Here is a 25,426-nt window from a genome sequence, read left to right as displayed (position 1 = left end):
AAAATACAACAAATTTGTATGGATTCCCATCACTCACCATTCCATGGTAGAACCGTCAGTTAGTTTGTAAAAGGCACAAACAATGATGAACATACAGAATTTGCTGCTGCAATTTAAAAACTCTTTAATGGGGTAACCTAAATCTCTTTTCAAATCCCAAATTTTTACCTGTTTTATTGGGAGAAGACAGAAAACACAGTCTGACATTCCAAGAAATCAACAATGTTAATTAGAGTGCCTTCTGGAATAAGAAATTTAGAATATTTTATGGTGTCACTGGGACATGGGTCCCTTGCTCACTATGCCACTGGGACCAAACTACAGCAAACTGAAGACCCAGTATCAGGGTGAAACCAGTCTAGGGTAGCTTGTGTTCTGGTCTGGAGAGGACCTGGCTTGTCAGTTCAGGCTGGGCTGTTCCAATTGGAGGAGGACCAAGAGAGGTTTGCATTTAACTGGGTCAAATCTGAGGTGTTATGGTATGGTGGGCAAAAGAAGGATGAGTTGGAATGCTAGACTGAACGATTACCAGCAGTTAGACTTATTGCAAGAATCCTCGCATCACCTATTGTGTGCTTGTTGTCACTAGGAAATAGACAATGCTTAGTAATTTCCTTTTTTTACATAATTTCAGGTCTAGCAGTCGGACATTGGAATATTTCAAAATTGAAGTGTATTAAATGACAATGTCTATGGAGAATGTTATATATCTTAGAGTTCTCAAAGTTGCAATTGGTGATAAACCTTACTTTTTGGTTTCTTGGTCTTAGAGTGTTTTGGTTTGTAAATTACTTCTATAAACTGATGTTGCTCTGTATATTGCTTTGTCCATACCCTTAATTATCATTCCCTGGTTACAAAAATCTTTTTTTAATTGCAGCAACTTGTGCTATTTTGTGAGAATCTGATTTTATATGCTCTAAGCAATTCTCCATATGGTATGCTCATTTCAGATGTTTCGGGTAACCCGAGGAGGAGTGTAATATATTTAGTCACAATCTTATTCACAATAAAAGAAGTATAACCAGAATTACTGTATTTGAATGTTAGTTCAATATTTTATTGCTTGAAATTGTAGAAAATGAGAAAACGTATAACATCTTCATAAAATCTTCTGTACTGCCTTTCAATATTTTGAAAATATTGTCTCCCGAACGCAGTCGTACTAAGACATTCTCATCAATTCCAACAGGTCTGAGTGAGGCATAAGAAGGAGCAAATCTGTAACCTTTTGTGGTTACACACATTTTGTGGAAAATATGATCCTCATAGTAAAAGTAGTTATTCTTAAGCACAGACTCTGCCAATCAGTATGTTGCTAGGCAGAAGTAAGTTGGCTCGTCTCTCATTCAGATTTAGGCTCATACTGAAAAGATCGTCCATATGGGCAATACAACTATAAAGGGAATTCACGCCATACTAACCAGCAACATGTCATTTTGCCATGGTATATTGTAGATTGCTGTCAGAAAATCTGTGACATAAGATAACAGGATTTTTTGCTATAACTATCATCAACAAATTCCGTTACCCTTTCAGTAATAGACTCATTGCCAGATACAATTGGTCTACCAAGTGGTATCGTCAGAGTTCTACATATCTCAGGTAAGAAATATATAACTGGGACCGAGAGATTTGGGATTTTCATGTAATATATTGCTCCTCAGTTAGCAAAACCACAGTATTTACATTTTATTAAGATATTACTCAATTATTTTTGTGCAGCTTTCAAATTCTTAGTATGTGCAGTCATAGCTTGATATGTGCAACAATTGTTGTCTCCTACCTTCAAAACCAGAATTTGTATAGTTCATCACAACTATCCCATACATTTTTACAATAAGTCAAAATTATACTTGGTGGGTAGTCTTGGAAAAATAATTATTTGGATTTCAAACCACAGCCCATGATTTGACCTATCTCAATATTTTACTACTATACAATAGACCTAATATAGTAGGACTGGTTTCAGTAGAGGACTATAGGGGTTACATATTAATAAGATCTTGAATGTGTACACCTCAGTGGACACCTTTTCTCCGGAAAATTATACTACAGAAACAATTTCCAAATCCCAACAAACCTTGGTACCAAGCAATTCTCAACATCTCCGAAGACAAAATTAGTTAGAATTTGAAGTCCTAAAATAGCAATATATTGTAATTAATAAAGCCGTGAAATACATGTTGGCATTTTTGTTTCTCATATCTGGACTTTAAAAAAGCCTTCAAAGGACCTTTTTTTAAAAATTTCTAACAACCTTCCCTAAATTATTTCTATTCAAAAGAAAATACCTTAAATTTCAAGACGCCAGATGTTAAATCCTTACAGTTAGCACTATTTTCATACTCATGAGCCAAACAGTGCCATAGACAGTATGAGTCCAGACAAAAAGTCCCGGAACTAAAGCATGATTAAAGTGCTTTCCTAACCTCACTGAAGAAAAATAAATCCAATTATTAACTCTGTTTAAATGGAAAAGCACACGTTTAACTATATGTTTATGCTGCTAAATATCCCAGTTATGTTTAACCGCATCGCTGCTGCGGTGATTTTTGCGCTGTGCTGCAAATTGCCATTTTGCTGTTGTCATGACGAGCTCAGCTCGTCATCAGCACACGACACCCGTGGGTGATGACGAGCTGAGCTCGTCATCAGCATCGAAAGGGTTAAGTGAGGATCTTTCTCATTCACTTATAGCCTGTTTCTGGGACTGGCACCAACAAGCTACTACATCATAAAGTACATTTGGAAAATTGTCTGCAACCTGAGCGACTGCATTCATAGCATCCTTTTAAAACAAATTTCCTTTTGAACGTACGAGAATAACAAACCTGATGGGTAGTTAGTTGTTGCACCATATTAACTAAAAACGTAAGCCTTTAGAAATGTAATATGTACTGATCAGAAATGGGATCCTGCTCTGAACTTACAAATGAAGTGAGAAAGTCGAGACTGAACTTGCTAAACAGAGTTACACATCTACATCTGAATGAGCATATTATAGAGAAAATGTCTTCCGTGTGTTCTAGCCAAAATAAGGGAACACATACAATTACTTTGATTCAAGTATGTAGAAACAAGCATTGCTTAAATTATATATTAAATATAGGATATATTATGGGTAACCGTTTAATATTGTACAATATTGTCACCAAGGGGATCTGGTGACATCATAAACTAATAGGCCAACGGCTGAGTAGTTTGTTTCCAGAGAACGGGAAGAGAAAAATGTACGACCATATTCAAAGTTGCCCACCAAATACTTTTGTAATGACACCTTTATTTTCAGATAGTTATACGTTTTCTTTAAACTGCAGCTAACAATGAGCAGTGAGTGGAATTGGAATAGTTAGGGCTTGTTTTTTTTTATTTTTTCGTGAATAAATTATTGGTAGAACAAACAACAATGTGAGGGACAGTCGCTGCATGCACTTCTTTAGTTACAGCATTTACTGCATAGATTTGGATTTAATACCGGTGGCACATAATTTACCCCAAAATTTGTAGATTTCCCAAACAATGTATGTGGCTAAATTGTTGAAAATAATACTACCATTGAATGTGCCACATTATTTATGCTTTTTTGTCACATAATTTCCATAAACTTGCTATATAATTTGGTACTCAGTCCCACATAATCCTAGTAACCTTGCCAATGTTAAAGCTCTGCAGAGTCGTTTGGCTTCAACCGTGAGGTGACAGATGCAATTACAAATATTGTTAAAAAAAACTCACAGAGCACTATGAAATAGACCACTATGAATGTAGCATTAGTAATTGATTTGAGCCTTTTTTCATTACGTTGTGCTTTGCGGTGATGTTGTTACTAATTGGTATAACTAGTGTGAGGTCAGAAGCTTTGAATATGGGGCAAAGGTTATGGTTTGCATGGCTAATGTGTGAGTTATGTTTTGTATAGCGAAATATAACTTGTCATTTTGGCGCTTCTTCAGTTTTAATTCACAATGAAAACTGCATTTTAACAGTGTTTTTTAAAGTGAATGTTTACTTTATTTTTAAACATACGTTAAGGTGTTATAACCAAAGCAAGACATAACTTCCCTTTAACAAAGAATTTACTTACCTTCGGTAACTCCTTATCAGGTAGAGAGTCTATCTAGCTGCAGATATCGACCAGGTCGGAGAGACTCCCCTGATGCTGCACCCACGGGGACTTCAGGTCCTACTGCAGAGCCCACATATGCCAAACAGCATGTGTTACCAGCAGGATGCAGGAGTCCAGGAGGCTCAGTAGCCTCAGAGTTAGTATCATGGATCCCCAGGACAGAGGCTGAAACATCAAAATCATAGCCTGAATGTCCTGGACTGCCCATCCCGGAGGGTAAGCCTGAAACTGGAAAGGGGCAACCATTCGGTCCCCCCGAACGTATGGCGGAGTACCACGATCCCCCCGGGAAGCCATCTTGGGCGGGAGGCGAGTCTCGGCTGGTATGCCCGAAGTGGCGTAGCCGGGGCGCGCCTTTTCCCGCCCTGGAGTGGGCTGGCCTAGACACTTACGCGGCCGGCCACGCCCTTCGGGGCAGGCAGGGGCGGGTTTACGCCCGCCCTGAAGACGGATAAAAGGAGCAACAAGCCAAGAAAGCATCCTCTTGTTCCTGTGCTCTGAAGCTGCACCTCCTCGCTGCACGTGAGCTCGAGACGGAACGAAGAGCCAATTTTGAACGTGGTAATCTTTCTTTTTGTCTTACAGAGACTCTGTCGGAGAATGCCTAAGAAGGTCGGAAAGCGAGTTACTACTGACCAGATGCTGCGTATGCTCATGAAAGAAGTGACCGATCTAAAGAAACGGATGGCGGCTAAGGACGGGGAAGGGGGACCGAAACGACCTTTGGCAGGAGCAGCTCCCGGAGGAAAAGGCAAGAGGCCCAGAAGGGGGGCAGCTGGGGGGGGGCATCCCGACTCCCGGTGCCCCACTCGAAGAGCCGACTCCGGCGCCAATGGAGGGGAACCAGATTCCCGTTGTGGTCACTCCCGTGTCCGGGGAGGATATGCCGCCCGAGTTGGCAGCACAATTAGCAGCGTGGTTGGGGAAGGATAGCGAGGGCGCCACGGCTGACGACGCACGAGTGTTGATGAAACAACTACGTGAAACTAGGGAGGCGGCGAAGGTACCTCCGCCGGCTATCGCGCCGCCTACGGCAGTGGAAAAACCAGCAGGAGCTGGTCCAGCGGCGGATGCTGCTTCCGGTTCAGGTAAGCGGCCATTGCCGATTGCGAGGGATGAGTCAGCACCCTCACGAAGGGAAAAGTTGGGTCAGCATGTCCCTCTGGCTATTAAAGAAAAGATATGGGCAGAGGAGTACATAAACATGTTCTCGTTGCTTACGGATCATTATGAGATGGAGCATGTTAAGAGCCAAAAGGAGCTCATGCATCCGAGTGTTTGGCGCGCAAAGATGGCCGCCTTTAAAGTTGATGAAAACATTGGCACTTGGGGCAGGGCGTGGGGGATTTTTACCTCCATCATGGGCGAACGTAGGCCTGAGTTGCTGTCTGAATTGCCGATTTATCAGTCACGGATCATGGAATATTCCGTATCATATGGAGGCAATCAGTGGTTCTGTTACGATAATATTTTTAGAAAAGCGAAAGAACACGATAAAAACTTAACTTGGGATTGTTACGATTCTGTTTCATGGTCAAAAATGGAGAGTACTGGTATGTTAAAATTGCCATTAGTAGGGAGTAGCGGGGGTGAATCTTCCCGCCAATATGCTGGGACGCCCTTTCGATCAGGTACAGGTAACGACTACCACTCGAGGCCGAACGGCAACGCAGGTAAAAGGGGGATTTGTTGGAACTTTAACAGGGGTAAATGTACGAGGCCCCAGGGGTCATGCAAATTTAGGCACGAATGTGGTGGGTGTGGGCAGCCATCCCATCCTGAGTCCATGTGCAGAGCCAAAACGGGTGATAACGGGGGTAGAGGAGGCGCCAAACAGGTCTGAAATAGTCCGAGGGGCGCCTTTACCTACTCCAGTGGATACCATGGCAATGATTCCTTGGCTCAGCGAATACCCGGATCACGCTTCCGCTGGGGTGTTGCGGAACGGGTTTTCATATGGTTTCCGCATCCCAGTGGGGGAGTTTCGGGGTGTAGCAAAATGTAAAAACCAAATATCGGTCTTGCAACACACGACCGTGGTACAGGAGAAAATTGGGAAAGAGGTTACTCGAGGTCGAGTCGCCGGTCCATTTGATGAGCCACCGTGTGCTAACTTTGTTTGTTCTCCTTTGGGGGTGGTCCCTAAGAAGGACCCGGGTGAGTTCCGACTGATACATAATTTATCAGCCCCACGTGGTCTGTCCGTGAATGATGCGATAGACCCGGATGTGTGTTCGGTGCGGTTCGCATCTTTCGATGAGGCCGTTGCCATGTTGAATCGCCTAGGGCCCGGGGCGCTGATGGCAAAATCTGATATTGAGTCAGCGTTCCGGTTGCTCCCGGTACACCCAGACGATCAGCGTCTCCTTGGTTTCATGTTTCAGGGTCACTATTACATGGATAGATGTATGCCAATGGGTTGCTCTATTTCTTGTGCCTATTTTGAAAAGTTCAGTTGTTTTTTGCAATGGGTCTTCACAAGGAAGACGGGTTTTCAACATGTCATGCATTATCTCGATGACTTTTTGTTTCTGGGGGCGGCCGGGGGGCCGGAATGTGGACAGGCTTTGAATGACTTTTGTACCTTAATGACGCATTTCGGTGTGCCATTGGCACCAGGTAAGACTGTGGGTCCCTCGACTTGTCTCGAGTTCCTGGGGATCGAGCTCGACTCTGTGGAAGGTTGTTTTAGGTTGCCGAGAGAGAAGGTGGTAAGATTCAGGGCAGCCCTGGAAGCATGTATTAGCGAGTCCAAGGTCAGGTTGCATCAGTTGCAACAATTGGTGGGACAGCTGAATTTCGCCCTGAGAGTCATGCCGATGGCCCGCCCCTTTTCCCGCTCGATCGCTCAGGCCATGGTCGGCCTGAAGGAGGGTCATCATCGCACAAGGTTATCGGCAGAGGTTCGCCAGGACATGCGCATTTGGTCGGCATTCCTGGCGGATTTCAATGGTCGAATCGTCTGGAACAAACCGGCGGTGTCCTCCGAGGAGCTGGGGCTGTGGACAGATTCGGCAGGGAGCATTGGTTTTGGTGCCATATTCGGCACACGTTGGTCGGCTCAAAAATGGCCGTTATGGTGGCATGAGTGTGGACTAACAGGTAACATTGCCTTTCTTGAACTTTTTCCCATTCTTGTGGCCCTGAAAACTTGGCCTGAGGGGTTCAGAGATCACTCTGTAGTGTTTTGGTCTGATAACATGACCGTGGTTGAGTGTATCAATAGCCAGGCAGCACGATGCAAATGGATTCTCAGATTGCTCAAAGAAATTGTGTTATTGTGTATGCAATTGAACGTGCTATTTAAGGCAAGACATGTGCCAGGGGTACTGAATAAAGCGGCTGATGCGCTTTCTCGTTTCCGTATGCAGGCCTTCTGGGGTTTCCTGCCCACAGCGGACCCGGTGGCGGCACCCTTTCCCGAAGCTCTCTGGTCTCTCGGTGCCCCGAACTACAGAACCTCGTGGCAGAGAGTTTAGCACCCAGGACGAGAAAGGCATATCAAGGGGCGTTCCGATCCTACTGGGCCTTTGTGGGGGCTGCTAGGGAAGAGCTTTGGGGCCAGGAAGAACTAGTAGTAGATTTTATGCTATCCTTACATCGAGCAGGCAAATCAGTGGCTACGGCCCAGAGGCATCGGGCCGCCATTTCCTTTATGGCAAGGGCTCATGGGATTCAGGACCCGACTACGTCTTTCGTTGTGCAAAAAGCGCTACGTGGGTGGCAACGCCTTGAGGGTCGCAAAGTAGATGCTAGGCGCCCGATAGGTCTGGATAGGTTAGCTCTGTTGTTCTCTGTACTCCCTGCGACATGTTCATCCCTGTATGAAACAAGGTTATTCCGAGCCGCTTTTGTGCTAGCTTTCCATGGGGCTATGCGGGTAAGCGAACTAGTGGCGAAGAACAAGCAGGATACCATGGGGGGGACTGTGCCGAGAGCACGTTCAGGTCAGGGGGGAGACAATGGCTGTCTCGTTTGTCAGGTCCAAGACCGATCAGGGTGCGATGGGGGACTGCATAATCATACGAAGGATTCCCGGGTCGCCCATGTGCCCGGTGAGTTGCGTAGAGGAATATTTAGCGCACAGGGTGGCATCATGGGGGGGGGACCTTGTTGAGACACGCTGACGCCACCCCACTGACGAGGTTTCAGTTTCAGCGGGTGCTTGCGATGTCTATTTCTGCCGCGGGCTTGAACCCTGGCGAGTTCGGGACCCATTCATTTTGGATAGGGGCTGCTACAGAGGCTACAGCCAGGGGTCTGAATGTCGAACAAGTTAAACGTGTGGGGCGTTGGTCCTCGAATTGTTATAAAAGGTATGTGCGGTTGCACATGTTGTGAAGCTGTAATGATGTACTCACGCTTCTTGTTTTTGTTTGGTTTTTCAGTTGCGCAAGCCTACGCGGCGGGGCGGACTGTGCAGTCGACCCAACACCGGGCCAGCGGTCAGACATCACCGGCTGTGAAAAAGGAGGTGTGGGTCGTGGGCCACTCATACGTGAGGCGTGCCGCGGACGTATTCAAAGCAGGTGACATGATTCACGTGGCTGGGGAATACGGGTACAGTGTGTCCTTTTACGGAAAGGGCGGGCTCTGTATTGACCAGTTTCAAACATTTTTTGAGGGTTTGTTAGGGCGGACAAGGTCACCGCCGTCTATAATCATAGTCCATCTTGGGGGCAACGATTTGGTCGCCACTGGTAGACGACTTCTTCTTGAGGCAATGCTTTCCACGGTAAGTTGGTTAGCGAGAAGAGTTCCAGGGTGCACAATTGCATGGTCCCATATGATCCCACGGAAAGTGTGGCGGGGGGCTCTTTCGGTTTCTGCTCTGAATCATTCAGTAAGGAAAATTAATAATAAAATGAGTAGATTGTTCCGTTCCAATACACTGCATTCTATTTCGCATGGTTGTATTAAAGGGGACAGTATGTATTTGGGGGATGGTGTTCATTTGTCCCGGGTGGGGAACGATTTACTCATAGGAGACCTGATAGCTTGGCTAAGGACTTTATGACATGACCTTTAGGCAGGAGTCTTGTGGGGGGTCCGGATAGCCGGTCAACTATCCGGCCTGTGGCGGTAAGGTCATGATCGGTGAGCAGTATTTGGAAGATCCCTAGGGGTGGGCGTCACCCATTACGGATGGGAGCGCTCGAGGGAGGTGGCCATTGGCCCCTCAACGGGGAGGCGGTCCCTTCTAAGGACTCTCAATCTTGGAAGGAGAGTCTTTGACCTTTTTCTGACCATGTTGAATTTCAAAAATTAAAAAATGTACAGAATGAACTGACATGACCAAGGAAAATGTTGTTTTGAGAGGCTCGAAAATTGTCATATCTGAAAGCTTAACACAACAGGTCATTGCACTAGCCCATGAAGGGTATTGTGTCATTGTAGCTACCCAAGAGTCTTGAGACAGAGTATGGTTCCCGCTCCTAAATTAGCGAGTTGAGAGGGAACTAAAAGAGTGCCATCTTGCCACTGCCTTTCCCCCAAAGTGACGCAACATCCATTGACAATGTCTGACATTTCTGCACAGGCTTGAGAAAGAGTTGCCATTGATTTCTTTGGGCCCCTAGGAAATGGGCGTCATCTCATAGTATTCACTGAGTATTCACGCTTTCCTATAGTTGAGGATATATAGAGGAGATGTTATCAACAACCCTTGACAAGGTCATCGAGCGGCTGGATAATATCTTTGCAGAGGGGGGTATTTCTGCCATTCTCACATTTGACAATGGTTTGCCAATCATTAGGAAAGAATTCAAGGAGTTTATAGTCAGACTACATGTCAAGCATCAATCAGTACACTTCTGTGGCCCCAAGAAAATGTTGTTGTGGAACGATTCGTGGGCACACTTAAAAGAGTAATTCAACAAGCATCGATGGAGGGGATCAACTTAAACCAAGCGCTGTATCAAGCCCTCCAACTTATTGTTCAAATTTTAACTCCACAACTGGTGAAAGTCCAGCCACCTTGCTATTTGAGAGAGCCATCGGAACCAAATTGCCACAGTAGACTGAACCTTGAATGTGGATATGGTTCGGGTCACTGACGCTTCTCAAAAACACAAATGAAAATATATGCTGATCGGTTTTGAGGAGCCCAGGAAACAATCTTCGATGAAGGGGACTTGGTCCTGGTCAAGCAGAAATGAAAGCAGCTAGGACAGGTTAGCCTGTTGCATTACCCGCTGCACAGAGATGAAGGCCATGCATAACTGAGGAACTTCAAGAGTTCTATTTCAAAGCCAAAGCAGTTCTTGAACTGCGATTTTTCTTTTTTGGGGAGAAAGGAATCCCATTTCAGAAAGCAGAAACATCTCGGCACTTTGTGAGTACTAGTGACATAATAAAATTAAAAATGCCAGAAAACAAGGATTCGTTGATCCAAAAACACCTGAGGGAGTCCACAACTGTTTTTTTTTTATTATTTTATTTACATTTGTCAATGGTTTAACAAAACCATATAAAATTCAGAAAATAAAGACAATATATTCAACATTATTAAACAAAAACATCAGTTTTAGAATACAGAAATGAATCACTTGAGTCACTTGAGTGCATTCTGCACGATATTCCACGTTTGCCAATAACACAAACAGATCCAAAATGGGTGGAATAAAATAATCTCTAGATGCGGTCATTATTCTGCATGTCGACCACTCACCCTCTCCACAACTCTTCCTCACCTCCCCTACCACACCCTCTTGAGTAGCCTACATAGTCAAGTCCCTTCTTCCTATCTTCGTCCTCCTCTCTCTTCTTCGAGTCCTCTGTGTACTTCCTTGTCTTGTCAGTCCACCTTTTCTTCTCTCTCCTCTCTGCTCTCTCCTCAGCCACTCTTCTACTCTCATCTATTCTTCCACACCCTCCTCCTTGCTTTCAATTGCCTCCTGTTCACTACCTATCCAATGTCCCCGAACACTTCTCTTAACTTCCCCACGCCACCTTCAGCCTTCCCCTCCTAAATCTCAACCAATTCCTCTCCAACTTTACACTCATGCTTTCTTTTTTTTTTGATAATCAAATTTTTATTGAAGTTTTGGTACAAGAAATGTCATTGGTAACAAGTCACACATCACGGTTAAAAAACCCCGACAACAAAGTTCATATTAGTCCTTTCAGAGTAGGGAAATAGCCCCCTCCCATCACATTGACATATCAAGCAGAAGCCCATCAAGATGGAAGCAGGCCAAACCATTTGCCCCACACTTTGCTGAACATCTCTGGGCATCCCCGGGCCTCAAAGATGGATTTCTCCAGCACCCCGCACCAGTCCACACCCCTCCTCTACTTCTGCAGTACCGGTGCCTCAGCTTGGGAACATCTAGCCGCTATATCTCGCTTCGCCACTGCCAATGCTGTTCCCAGGAAGCGCTTGTCGGCCCGAGAGCCATCCAGTCCATCGAATACCCCCAGTAGTAAGTGCTTCGGGTCATGGGGTCACACCCATCCCAAGGTCTGTGTGAGCTCACGTTCCACCCCTCCCCAGAACTGATCCAAGCCGGACATAGCCATACCATGTGATAGAAGTCGGCTGGGGCACCCGCACAGCGCGCACAGGTCGGGGATGCACCGAAGCTGGCTCGAAAGACACGCTGGCGTGAGGTATGCCGTGTGGAGATAATAAAGCTGGACCAGGCGTAGCTTTGAAGATGTGGTGAGGGTTTTAGGTGCCATAAGGGCATTGCGCCAGAACGCTTCGTCCAAGGGGCCCACCCACCCCTTCCATTGCTCCTTAAGCCGGTCCAGGGATGTGGGACAGTTATGTATCAAAGCTCGGTATATACTGGACACCCCCCCTCTCCCCAGGTTACCCATCATGACTTGGGCTTCTAGAGGACTAAACTCCGGGAGGGTGATGGGTGCTGTGAGGTGTATATGAAGGGCGTGACGGAGTTGCAGATATTTGTAGAACTGGGAGTGTAGGAGAGCCTGGCTGTGTTGTAGGTCAGAAAAAGAGCGCCTGTGATCCCCTACCCACACGTCCCCAAGTTGTGATATTCCCACCAAGTCCCAACGGCGGAAACCCTCCAGGGATGAGACCTCTCTCAGCCAGGTGCCTTGCCACAGGGGCGTCTGTCTAGTCAGCTTCCGGTCCCAGGTCACCAGGCGAAGGGCAGCGCACCAGGCCATGATCACCGACCTGGTGATTGGGGGCAAGGTTTGTGGCACCGGGGAGCCGTATAGGTAGCCCTGAAGCTGCGTAAAAGTCTAGGACAGTAAGCTCTACCCGGTAAGCTGGGTCGGACCAGCCGCCCGCAAACCAATCATGGATCACAATAAGTCGTGTAGCCAAGTAATAAAAGTGGAGGTTGGTGACTTCCATACCGCAGTCAAGGGGGGGAATCCTGCAATGGGAAAGGGACATTCGCGGTCGCCCGCCACCCCACAGAAACCGGGTAAGTGTGCCGTCCAGTTCCCTGAACCAGCTGCTTGAGAGGTGGACCGAGGTGTTCTGCAGAATGTAGAGAAAGGATCATCATTCTGAAAAGGGCACTCCTGCCCAGCTGGTTAAGGGAAGGGACTGCCAGTTCCTAAGATCGGTTTTCATCGGGAAGACCAGAGGGGCAACGTTGAGGGCCCATTCCAGCTCTGGCAGGAGGGTCACCCACACTCCCAGATATTTGAATGATTGCTTCCGGAGGGGGGATCACCGTCTGCCAGTCGAAGCATGCCCGGGTGGGGTGAAGAGGGACTAAGGTGGACTTCGTCGGGTTGAGATGAAGACCCTAGACCTGTTCAAACTCTGACAAGGCTGCTACAGATCTAGGGCTGGAGTGTTACGGGTCGGCCAAGTAGAGCAGATCATCATCTGCGTATAGGGCGATTTTATCCACTTGACTCTGATCCCACTCCCAACCCTGGATTAGGGAGTCTTGTCGAATAAGCGCCGCCAGGGGCTCCATCGCCAGCGCGAATAGGAGGGGCGAGAGAGGGCAGCCCTGGCGGGTGCCCCTCCGGATCAGGAATGGTTCATAAATCGCACCGTTGACGAGTACACGGGCTCTAGGGCTGTTGTAAAGAACCTGGACCAGGAGGTGGAAGGGAAGGCCGAAACCCATTCATTCCAGAACATCCCTTAGATACCCCCAGTCCACCGTGTCAAAGACCTTTTCAAAGTCAACGAGGAGAAGCGCCAAGTATGGGGATAGCCTGTATCGGTGGGCCAATGCCAGGTGGAGGCGACGGATGCAATGGCGGGTGCCCCTGTTCGGCATGAACCCGCATTGGTCAGGGTGGACCAGGTCCTGTAGGAGGGGTCGGAGTTGCTGGGCTACTGCAGTAGCGAAGATTTTAATTTCAGTATTTATCAGCGAGCTTGGGCGGTAATCAGAGCAGTCTAGGGAAGGCGGTTGCGTTTTCGAGATGACCACAATGGTCGCCACGTCAGATTCAGAAGGGAAGGACCCGTCTTCAACCACCTGGCAGAAAAGCGCCGTCAAATGGGGGACCAGGTCAACACGGAACAGAGTAATACTCCTGGGGGAATCCATCGGTTCTGGGCGTTTTGCCGGAGTGCAGCAGGGTGATAGCCCCAGGAATTTCTTCAGGGGTGAAAGGGCCGTCTAGGGTGTCCGCAGTTGCTCAGGGGAGACTGGGAAGGCAAGTTCCAGAACTCTCCATCAATTCAGTGAGGGAGGCTCTGGGGGGACATGCCGCGTATAGGGCCGCGTAGTAATGAGCGAAGGTTAGCGCAATAGCTAGCGATGTCACCTGACGAGTCCCACTGACCATTCGGATCTCTGGAATGATGCGATGGGCCCTAGGGTAGGATATCAGGTTGTGGAGCAATTTGCCATTCTTGTCTCCCCTGCCCTAAATACGGGCCACGAAGGAACGCCATAGTATTTTGGCCGAATCCCGGGGAAAGCCGGCGAATCTCATCGCGGACAAGCGCCAGCTGGCGAGAGGAGTCGGTGTCATTATTAGCCAGGTGAGCCTGTTCCAGGCGAACCGCTCTGGATGAATGAATGAATGAATGAGTACAGATTTGTATAGCACTGGCTACCCGGGGGCATCCCAGCGCTTGATTTCAGCTGCACCAGTTGGGTGACGTGAGCCGCATGTTTGGCGTACACCAACCACCTGGCTACCCCCCCGAACCACCGCCTTGCCCGCTTCCCAGAGCGTTCCCTGCAAAGGGACCGATCCTGCATTAGCAGAGAAGTACTGGCGGAGTTTCTGGCCAATGGACTCCACCAATGGAAGTGGTCGGAGATTCCACTGGGGAGGATCTCCACCCCTGACACCAGCTGGCAGTCCAGGGCGGGCATCCGAATGAGGTCTATGCGGGAATGGGTATGCTGAACGGCTGACATGTGTGTATATTGTTCCTTTCGGGGATTCCACACTCTCCATACATCGCAAAAACCCATTGCCGAGGTCCATCCCATGAGGCCCTTCGCGGAGGTCAACCGGTGTGTCGAAGGAGGACCCGTCACGTCCCTCGAGGGCTGTAGGACAGCATTAAAGTCCCCCCAGACGACAGTAAGGCCCTGGGGAAGGGAGGAGATCACCTGCGTGAGACGCCGAAGGGTGGATGACAACAGTGCCAGGGGAACATAGGTGAAAAGGAGGTTCACGGGATTACACTCAACCATCCCCGACACGGCCACAAACATCCCTTGTGTATCAGTGGCGACGTCGACTACGGTGAAGGGGAGTCCCCGTCTCAGAAGGATGGCCACCCCCCGGGAACCTCTGGCGAAGCCGGAATGCCAGACCCGGTCAAACCCGTAACGGGCCAGGAATTGGCACTGGGAACCCAGAAGGTGTGTCTCCTAGAGAAGCAGGACATCAGGCATGCGTCGGCGGGCCGCTCGGAGCACTGCGGTACGTTTAATGTGGTCCAGGAGGCCATTCACATCCAGGAGAGGATGTGGAGGGGCTTGTTATTAGTGTGGGTCATGTGTGAAGGTGAGGTCTGGTGTGAAGCAAGTGGACACGAAGGACCCTGTACAGTCAGGGGGAAGGCTGCGACCGGATCTGGGGCACCAGGGCATAGTTGATGGAGACAGGGGTGTGCGTAACAGCTGAAGAAGATAGTAGGACTTGTGACTACCAATGGGAACAGAACACAGCAGCCCGTGGGCGGCCAAAAACAACAAACTCCCAAGAGACAACGGTCTCTCCCCCTTCCCTCCCCCCCACCCTTTACTTCACAACGGTAGCATCTGTCGCCCTAACAAGTCACTAACACCTCACAGGGAGGCAAACAGCTAAACTAAAATGGTTAGCAACCACGAGATTGGGACGTGGCTGAGTCGTACCCCCCTCCATGTGTTCGGATAAAATACTAAGAGCAAGCGAGGATAAAAAGAGAATAGACATGCATCTGTGGGCTGAAGTGCTCGAACTCAGGAATACATCAATGTGAGTACCCCAACAGACCAGACTGGCGAGCTCCGTACAAGCCGGATCATAGAGTCAAAGGCATGCTCGTTGACGATGAGCCCCGGGCTGGAACCCCAGGCGCAGGTGGCAGTGTCAATCACGACTCGGCGTCCACATCAGAGTCGCGGATCACAGGGCTCCCGGACAAGTCGGAGTACGACATGGCCCGTCTCAGAGTGTCACTGAGTCCGGGGACGCTGCCCAGGTCGATCAAGGAGGAGGCCAATGGCGGGGGAGCAGGCACCCGCTTCTGGGTCTGAGCCGAAGATTGTTGGGTCCGTGCCTCCGGTGACTGGGAGCCACCACCTCGGCGACCAGCCCTCCTCCGGGATCCGGTCCTGCGTCGCATGAGCTTTGGCGCAGTCTGATTCGCCCACCCCGGGGCTCTCTGGGAAGGAGAAAGAGTTGCCTTTGGCCGGAGGGGCCGTTCCTCCGTGACCCAGGTCCATGCGGCTTGGGGAGAATCAAAGAAGAAGGTCTTTTTCTGAAAGATCACTTTAAGCCTGGCCGGGAAGAGGAGCCCATAGCGAAGGCCCAGCGCCCTAAGTTTTTGCTTAACTTTGTTGTTTAAGCAGCGCTGTGACTGGACCTCCCTAGAATAGTCCGGGAACACCATTATCTGAGATTCTTGGTGATGCACCGGCCCGAGCTCCCTGGCCGCCCCTAGGATGGCGTACCTGTCCCGGAAGTTGAGAACACGCAGGATGATGGGACTAGCAGGGGCACCAGGCGGCGGCTTTGGGACAAGGGAGCGATGGGCTTGCTCCACCGCGAACCAGGGGGAGAGTTTATCCTTGGGCATCCAGGGGCGGATCCAGGTCTCCATAAAGGCGGTGGTGCTGTCCTTCTCCACCCCTTCCGGGAAAGCCCAGGAGGCGCAGGTTGTTACGGCGCGCCCTGTTTTCAGCATCCTCGGCCCGGTGATGGAGCTCCGAGGTCTGCGACTGGAGACGGGCCATTTGAGACTTGAGGATACTGACGTCATCTTCCACTGTGGAGATACGGGACTCACCCTCGGTGAGACGTTCTGTGGCCTTGCGAAGGTCCTGGCGGATGAGGGCCACATCGACCCGTACCTCCCCGATCTTACTTTCAACTGACGCTTGAGACGCATTGATCGCTTGAAGGATGGTCGAGAGGTCCACCCGACCGGGCCCGAGCCAGACGTCGCCCCGCCACCAGGTCCCCGATCAGATTTCGTGAACTGCTCCATCGTTGTTTGGGTTGCAGGGCCAGAGGCCGGGAGGGCGCGGGGTTTGCCCATAATTGCAGACAGCCAATCAACACAAGCTAGGGAGAGTGGGGTGCAGTTCCGGGCAGCGCTCCAGCCATCCGATATGATGGCCTAACCTCTCCACCATACCCAGCCCGTCTATAACAAAGTCCTCCTGACGGGGCGCTCAGGGGGGAGCCACTCAATGCATTGGTCGGACCTCCTGGGGCCAAACTGCAGATGGATATCCCACACCAGGTAAGCCGGCGCTCCCAGACAGGCACAAGCCACACAGGTCGCCGGGTCCAGCCACCTCCAGGACCAGCGATGGATACCGGGCTCGCTGCACCTCTCCACTGGCACAATGCTCTGAGCCAGCCAAGGCCCCGGCGGCCCTCCTCGGGGAGCCCACTTATGCCTCAGCTCCACGTGTCCCGGTCCGGATATCAAGATGTAGGCGCTCTCCGCCGCCCGGGAGGAGGATGGCTCACAGGGCCGCCACCCACGGCCTCCTGGTAGTGCTCAGTTCTCTACAGGGGTGGGCTCTTGGGGCACGGTCCATCCAAGTCAATGCCAGGGGATCGGAGGGCCACCTTGTGGGGGGTTACAGAGGTGGACTCAGCGTGGGGCCCAGGCTCCAGGGCAGGCCTGCGGGCCCAGATCCAGCCCCCCGCAGGCGCTCTCCGCTATCGTGACACCTCCAGCCAGCAGGCCCCGTCCCCGGAGGGACAGCCTCACCTCGATGCAGCTCGACCTCCAGCCGGCAACCCCCACTTCCTCCCGGCGCATCTGGAGAGCCAGCCGCCGCTGTCTCCAGGCCGCCAACCCCGCACATGCAATAGGGGGGGTCAATGGAATCCCCTCTCAGGGGGATAAAGAGCCCCAGGGCCGCCGCCCACAGGTCCTTCAATGAGCCACAGTCCTCCGCAGGGGTCACAGGTTGCAGGCGGATAGCAGCAGGGTCAGCAGGCCAAAGGGATCGCCTCTCGGGGGTGCAACGGCGCGGCCAGCAACAGTCCAGGGCCCCGAGGCGGAGATCGTGGGCCCGGCCGCCCCTCACCCCCCAGGAGCTCCTCACCGCAGCAGCATCTCTCTCACCGGTCTGTAGGTCCACCTCGCCTGCCGCACACGCAGTCCCCTCGCCTTCTCCGCCGGGTCAGCCACCGCCGCCCCACACCGCAGACCCGATCAGCCATTCCAGGATGGGCCCGGGCCAGCGGTCCCTCGTGTGCAGCTCCGGCCTCGGGGAGCGCAGGGGACGTCCTTCCCTGCAGGCCCGGGGGATCTCCCGGGCAGTACAAGGCACCGTGGCTTCCAACGGCACCTCCGCTCTTCCGCCCTGGCCCCCGCCATGGGGGGGAATCAGGACTACAGAGAGACAAGCGCCTGGGCTCAGGCCCGCGCTATCAGGGGGCCGCCATTTTGGTGAAGGTGGGCCTCCGGCAACAGGTGGCAGAACTGGGGGAAAGGAGCTCCGGAGCGGCCCCCAAAGGACACCAGGGGACCGCGGACTGCACCAGGATCTGAGTTCGGCAGGTAGATGACAGGTAGGTTGGCTGCTAGCGGTGGATGTCGGGCGGATGACGGAGGGGGTCCAGGAGCACTCTCAGAGTGCGAACGCCATCTTCATGGCGCAGGCCACGCCCCCTCATGCTTTCTTTTAACTTGCCTTTTCCAACTCACTTCCATATTAGATTCTCCCTCCATTCTCACTACCTCCCCTTCTGCTCCACCTGTTCTCATATCCCTCTCATTTGTCCTACTTTCAATCAATCAATCAATCAGTGACACTTATAAAGCGCGCTACATACCCGTGGGGTCTCAAGGCGCTGGGGGGGGGGGGGAGCCGCTACTGCTCGAACAGCCAGGTCTTCAGCTTCTTCCTGAAGGAGAGGTGGTCTTGGGTCAGGCGCAGGTCGGTCGGGAGGGAGTTCCAGGTCTTGGCGGCCAGGTGGGAGAAGGACCTTCCTCCTGTAGTCGCTCTTCGGATGCGGGGGACGGCGGCGAGGGCGTGGTTGGCTGATCGGAGGTGGCGTTTGGGAGCGTAGAAGTTGACTCGGCTGTTGAGGTAGCTCGGGCCTTGGTCGTGTAGGGCTTTGTGTGCGTGGGTGAGGAGGCGGAAGGTGATTCTTTTGTTGACGGGGAGCCAGTGAAGGTCTCGCAGATGTCCGGAGATGTGGCTGGTTCGTGGGATGTCGAGGATGAGTCTGGCTGAGGCGTTCTGGATCCGCTGGAGTCTCTTCTGGAGCTTGGCGGTGGTCCCGGCGTAGAGGGCGTTGCCGTAGTCCAGTCGGCTGGTGACGAGGGCCTGGGTGACGGTCTTCCTGGTCTCGGTGGGGATCCACCAGAAGATCTTCCGTAGCATGCGTAGGATGTTGAAGCATGCCGAGGAGACGTTGTTGACTTGCCTGGTCATGGAGAGGGAGGAGTCCAGGATGAAGCCCAGGTTGCGTGCATGGTCTGTCGGTTTGGGTGCGGTGCCCAGGGCGGGAGGCCACCAGGAGTCGTCCCAGGCGGAGGGAGAGGAGCCCAGGATGAGGACCTCCGTCTTGTCCGAGTTCAGTTTCAGGCGGCTGGTCGTCATCCACTCGGCTACCTCTTTCATCCCTTCGTGCAGGTTGGCTCTGGCGGAGGCGGGGTCGTTGGTCAGGGAGAGGATCAGCTGGGTGTCGTCGGCGTAGGAGATTATGCTGAGGTTGTGTTTGCGTACGATGGCCGCGAGGGGGCTCACATACCTACAACCTCCCCTCCTTTCTTTCCCACCACTCATCTTTTACCATCATCTCCTCAACTCTCCCTGTTGAAAGTGTTTTCCACTTACTACTCTTAATAAGGTTATTGTTCCGCTAATGTTTAATGAAATGCAAGAACATATATAGCTCCTATGTAGGCTGTAAAGCATTCTGACAGCACTACCTCTAACTCTCTCTGCAAGGGCTAGGTTCTAGGTCAGAAAACAGGCCAGCTTGTGCCTTTGCAGTGATGTTGTGCTTCAGTTTAGGGGATCTTGACATTTTCATTATCAAGCATCAGCGAGGTCACAAACAGGAAAAGATAACAATTGAGAAATATCAAGCAAAGGAGATTGCAACCCCAATTACCCTCTTGAAAATATACTTTACATGCATGACAGTGGTTATTTTTGGCCCCAAATGCTCTTGTGTATGTAAAGGAAGGCCTGGGGTTCAGGTTTCTGCAAAGAAATGCCTGGGGTTTTCTAGTAACAACAGAACAGAGTAAGAATCACATTTGGAAGCTAACAAAAACATAAAAATCGAGATAGAGTCGAGCACAGAGACATTCACCACCAACAAAAAAAGGTATTAAGGAATAAAATGTAGGACAGTTACACATGAAAATATGTCCACACTTTCTTTAGGTTTTCAAGACCTATGATGAAACACAAATGTAAACAATAGATTTGGGGGAAATTTATACAATGCTATTTCAAGAATTAACAAAATATGGATGGGAAGGTATTACTCACACGACAAACCAATTATTTCAGCAGAGGATTCAATGACCAACCTGCCATTAAACACATTTCAAAGGATTGACTAAGAAGTGAAGTAAGAAGTTTGTTATAAAAAAAGACAACATTTTACACAGGTTGGAAAACGTACCCAAAATTAGATGAAGTTTTGTCTCTGTCTGAAAGGCATAGTGCAAGGTGACCAAATATGGCGATTGTCTAATGTGTTCCAAAACTTGCCGTTCTGTTCGCGTGTGCTCGGTTGTCTTTGCTTTTTGAATAATAGTTGCTTTTTTCAATACTTTCATTGCATAGAGCTTCCCAGAGTTATGGCCGCTGACTTTTCTTACCAGGAACACTTTCCCATAGGCTAAATTGAATAAAAGGAAAGATGATTAAACTTCACCAATAATGTAGCAAACTACAAAATATATATGCCATTTCAGATCAATAGCACAAGGTGCAGGCATTGCTCGGCTAGTACTTCATGTTCCCTCCATGGTAAACAGGGGTGTACCCCTGCCCTGAGTGCACGGCTAAATGTGAAAGTGGTATGCTGACTTTTTGTTTGACTACGTAACAACACTAGCTTAGTGTGTGGGAGACCAAGGCATGCCAATGGTATTGTGATGTTCAGAATGTGTTCTGTGACCTGGTAGGGTACATCAAGCATGCCCTCATGGCCGAAACAGAACTTAGGACTTAAGTGTGAACTACAGACTCTGTTGCAGACATTCACTGAGCCTGCTGAGTGTGTGGATGTGCGGTGGATTTACAGTTCATGTGTGGTAATAGGATTCTGCATATGGTGACAATGATTACTGGGACCAGTAGGATCCATTCTGGAACAGCCCCTAGGTTCAGCCTTGCACAAGATGAGGGGGATACAGCTTCCACATAAAGGTGAAATGTATTAACTGCATTCCTATGACTGGAGAGTGGAGCCACAGACACTGAAAAGAATGGGGGTGGAGACGGAAATACTGTTGGACTTGATCCTTTTGCAGGGTCATCCCAGAACTTTTTGCCTTCCTCCTTTATTTTTACTGACCTGTTGTGTCCTGCCCTGCCTGGGTGACTCAGCGCTAGGCTGCATAGGCCTGGTCTGCATTTAGAGTGGTGGGAGGAGTTGCACCTGAATAGGGCTGTGCCTGCCTTCTACAATGCAGGCTCCACCGCCGCTGTGGTCCGTCCGGGGCCAGGGCTTACACTGTGAATGGGGGGGGGGGGGAGGCGGTGTTTTGCACTTGTAAATGTTTTAAAGTGCCCCCAAAAAAAACATGGGCACGATGAGTAAAGGGGTTGTGACCCCATGTAAAGGAGAAGACGCTGCATGGACTTGTAACTGGAAGGCTGCTGGACGGCCAGGAGGAACGGACTTGGGCTGGAGTATTCTGGTGGGGCTGACCTGTTGGCTGGAATAAGGACTGCTGCTTTTCACTAAAGGACCCTTGTGTTGGCCTGTGTGCCTGTACCCAGCTGGGAGCCCCGGTGGACTCCTAGGACTGCCTCTATGCCCATGGTCTTGGGAACCTCCAGTGTTTTTAGATTTTTGGGCTCTACGCCCTGAAACCTATGTGAGGTGCATTGTTCCATGTGTATTTGAGCCCCAGGCGTGGGCTCGTGCTGCAGTAAAGCATTTGGTTTGCCCCCGCTAAGTGTGTGAGGAGCGCCTAACTCACCGGAGTTCTGGGCCGAGCCCCACCGCTGCTGTCATGGCCGTGAGTGTGGGGATAAACGGTAGCGCCGCCACAGCAGGTCGCTGCAGCGATGAGGGAGCTGCAAAGAAGAAGGCCCCGCCCCCAGGTTGAAAGGGCAACCTTCGAGTCAGCCGAGTTCAGGCACGGGAGGGCTGCGTGCCACTTTGAAGAGGCAGAAAAGACCCTGAAAACCAGTATGGGGAGCTGACCTAGAAAAACGTGTCCAGGGATGGCCAGCACAACGGTGGATATACTCAACATTTTCCTAGAAGCGCACACGCTGGAACAGACTGCATTAACCATAATGCTCAGGGGTAAACCCGCTGGTAGGAGGAGCAGTGTGCGACCATATGGATTTCTGTTTATTAAGGCTCCCTAGAGCCGGTCGAGCTGACGAGCTCATGGTTACGCACCTGCGCGCCACAAGAGGTATCAAGACCTGAGAACATTTTTGGCAGCCTACGCAGCAGCCCCATACATATGCCTATTCCCTGCTGATGAAAGGTAACGACCTAGAAACACGTGTCATGGAATGGCCAGCATAACGGTGGATATACTAAACATTTTCATAGAAGCGCACACGCTGGAACAGACTGCATTAACCATAATGCTCAGGGTTAAACCCGCTGGTAAGAGGAGCAGTGTGCGACCATATGGATTTCAGCAGCCGAGAGTTACTCCAGGGAACATCGCCGGTAAGGGTATTCCACGGAAGCCAGCGCCCCAGTCAGATGCGACCTCGGGCAAGCCAGATTCTCACACTGAGCTATTTTTGCAGCTGCTGCACCATGCGTTTGCGGGCAGCTGCAGGCCTGGAGATCCTGCCGGAGTGGGCCCAGTGAGGTCTTCCCTTATTGGTGGACCGGGCGGCTGCGATCTTATCTGCCGTTTCCTTGAGTGGCATTAATGGTTACGAGAGGGAATCGACAGTGTGTGGTGCAACCCCGGGGAAATTTTGTGTCAGCGAGAACGGGATGAAACCTCAGAGGCCCCCGATCACCCAAAGTAGAAAGGATCTCTGAAACAGTGTCTGCATAACTTATAATAGGAGTGGAGAGACGCTGCACCCTATGCCTTTTGGTGATGTGTTGTACCTCCTGCTTGCATTTCACCTGCTTATGATTCATGTGCAACATCTAACAGTTGATGCCCTGGTGTGAGCCTATATGTGGTGTTACATTATGCAGAAGTGATGTAGGAGGTGTGCATTCTACAAGTGTTTACTATAGTGCACGGCTGATGTTGATTATGTCTAATGTTTTTATGCTAAAGGTAATCCTGCCAGTAGTTACTGGTGACCCTGACTGTAATTTTTATGACAGTGGCCTGATTGGGCAAGTGATTTATGTAAACCCTGTGAAGTCATGACAAGTGCCCAGTGGCACAGTAATACATGTGATTGTGTTCTAATGTATTTCTATGGATAATACAAAGGATATTTTTATATAACCTTGTGTGGAGTCTCTTTTGTGGTGTACCTAGTGTGTCACAGATGAGTGAGTGTGTTGCGCAAACACTTTACACATTGCCTCTGGGATAAGCCGGACTGCTCTGCCAAGCTACCAAGGGGCTGATCAGGGGTTATCTTCAGTGTGCATCTTCCTTACCCTGACTAGAGTGGTGGGTTCTGCCTGGCTTAGGTGTATACCCTAGCCAACCAGGAACCTTATTTCTAACAAATACCCCCAGAAATTCAATGAGGTCTCCATCATCAAAAGGCTGCCAATTATGCTGTCATCATACTGCCTACTCCTGGTAGGAGTAGGCAGTATGATGTTCAAGGTGAGAAAGTTTCTAGGCAGGGCTTGCTCTTTTTTTGTCAGCCCCTCGTTACTACTTCTGGAATGCTGATGACAGCCAGGTGCAGATATCTTGCACTTTCTTGTGCCCTTGTGGACACTCCTGTTTGGAGTCTGCATCATTTCTACCTCCTGAGAGATCTATCACTTTGCACACACAAAGGCTGTGTTTGAGAGAAAATAGCATTTGAAAGAGATTTAACCCCAAGCAGTTCCAAACCCTTAGAAAATGGATTCATACTGCATCTGGAAAATGAGTGTAAGAGAGTGAACGGAACCATTCCACTTTGCTACAGTTCCAAGTTCTTCTTGACCATGGAAGAGAGTGCTCCCTAGAGTACTCAAAGGACTGCTGTGTGACCAGGGCTCATGTCCGAATGCGTCCTGTCTCTCAGAAGTGAGGGGGCATTACAGGAAGTCTGAACTTCTTGCAGAGGAGCAGATTGTCTCTGTATAGCGACTAAAAGCCTGCCTTTCTGCCTGCTGAGAGAGGACAGCAGAGTGCTGGACGTGCAGGAGATGCCATTGAGAAGGGGAAGCTAAGCTTTTGCCAGAGTGAAGAACACCCAGAAGAAACGGACATCCAGTAAGGACACAGGGTCTGATTTAGATCTCCGCAAACAGGTTACTCCGTCACAACAGTGATGGATATCCCGTCTGCCAAAATACAAATCCCATTGGATATAATGGGATTTATATTTCTGCGGACGAGATATTCATCACCGTTGTGACAGAATAATCCATCCGCCAAGATCTAAATTAGGCCCTTAGTCAGGAGCGACACATGTGTGGGGTCGTCCTCAGTGGTTCCCGCTGTGAACTGAGCCAAACATTTCAAGTGAAAAGCAATACTGTGTTACGTACACTTCTGTATGCTCAAATGAGTGGTGCTACCAATGACTGACAGGTTCTGCCTCAAGAAGAGCTGCTGTTATCAACGTGACCAAGCCCCAGTCTGCAATCAGTCTGTGAGGCTGCAGCTAGCAATGATGACCTGCTGAAAGACGTGCTATGGAGAATGCCACTGGAACAACTGCGCACCCGTCTGCAACTGGTCTGAGCAGCTTCAATTGTCAAAGATGAGTGTCACTGCACATGCTTAACAGGCTGATACCCACCAGCTGTTTGTTAACCGAATGAGATTTGCCTAGTGTGTTTGTAAGCACCAACAGAACAACACCTCCACTGAGCAGGTAAGCAGGAAAATTGGGAACTAACTGCGAATAAACAAAGACTGTCTGTGTACAAAGAAACCTGCTGAGTAAAAAGGCTTTTTGGTTATAGATACTCTTTGTGGCACATGCCGCTGAACTTATCCATACATTTGCCAGGCTTTTGAGAAGATGGACACTCATTGAGCAACTTTCGAGTCCGGGTTGCCCGAGTACCTACAGCAGACAAGGACTGTTGAGACCTGGGCTAAAGGTGACCCTTTCCATTAGCCACAATGCCGCCGACACCTTAAAGCTCCTAAACAGATGGAGTCTTCCAGAAGGAGTCCCAAGGAAGAACAACCCCAGGGGGCCTAAAACCTCCAGATGGCAGGAATGTCTTAGGTAGATGATAACCAGAGGAAGGCCCCCAAGAGGCAGATGAAGATAAGAGATTGGGAAAGATGCTAAGGAAATCATGGTTGAACAGCTGAAGGCTGTGAAATCCAACTGCTTTGCCTACTACAATAGAATTTAGACCGGACCAGTGTGACATGTTGTC

The 25,426-nt window shown here is 50.0% G+C and overlaps 1 protein-coding gene across 4 annotated transcripts in view; it reads right to left on the bottom strand.

The window, feature by feature from the left end:
* RPS6KA5 (ribosomal protein S6 kinase A5) overlaps positions 1-25,426 on the bottom strand; it is a 658,611-nt gene that overhangs the window by 425,620 nt on the left and 207,565 nt on the right. For 2 of the 4 annotated variants that reach the window (XM_086937662.1, XM_086937661.1), the window contains one exon: positions 20,366-20,584. The exons of the other annotated variants lie outside the window; for them this stretch is intronic. In XM_086937662.1, the coding sequence (XP_086793788.1) occupies positions 20,366-20,584 (219 nt within the window). The remainder of the gene's footprint in view (positions 1-20,365; positions 20,585-25,426) is intronic. 4 annotated transcript variants of the gene reach the window in all.

The sequence above is a fragment of the Lissotriton vulgaris genome, chromosome 9, assembly GCF_964263255.1.
Source record: "Lissotriton vulgaris chromosome 9, aLisVul1.2, whole genome shotgun sequence".
Lineage (NCBI taxonomy): Eukaryota > Metazoa > Chordata > Amphibia > Caudata > Salamandridae > Lissotriton > Lissotriton vulgaris.
The sequence above is the reverse complement of the archived record's forward strand: the minus strand, read 5'-3'. Positions and strand labels throughout refer to the sequence as shown.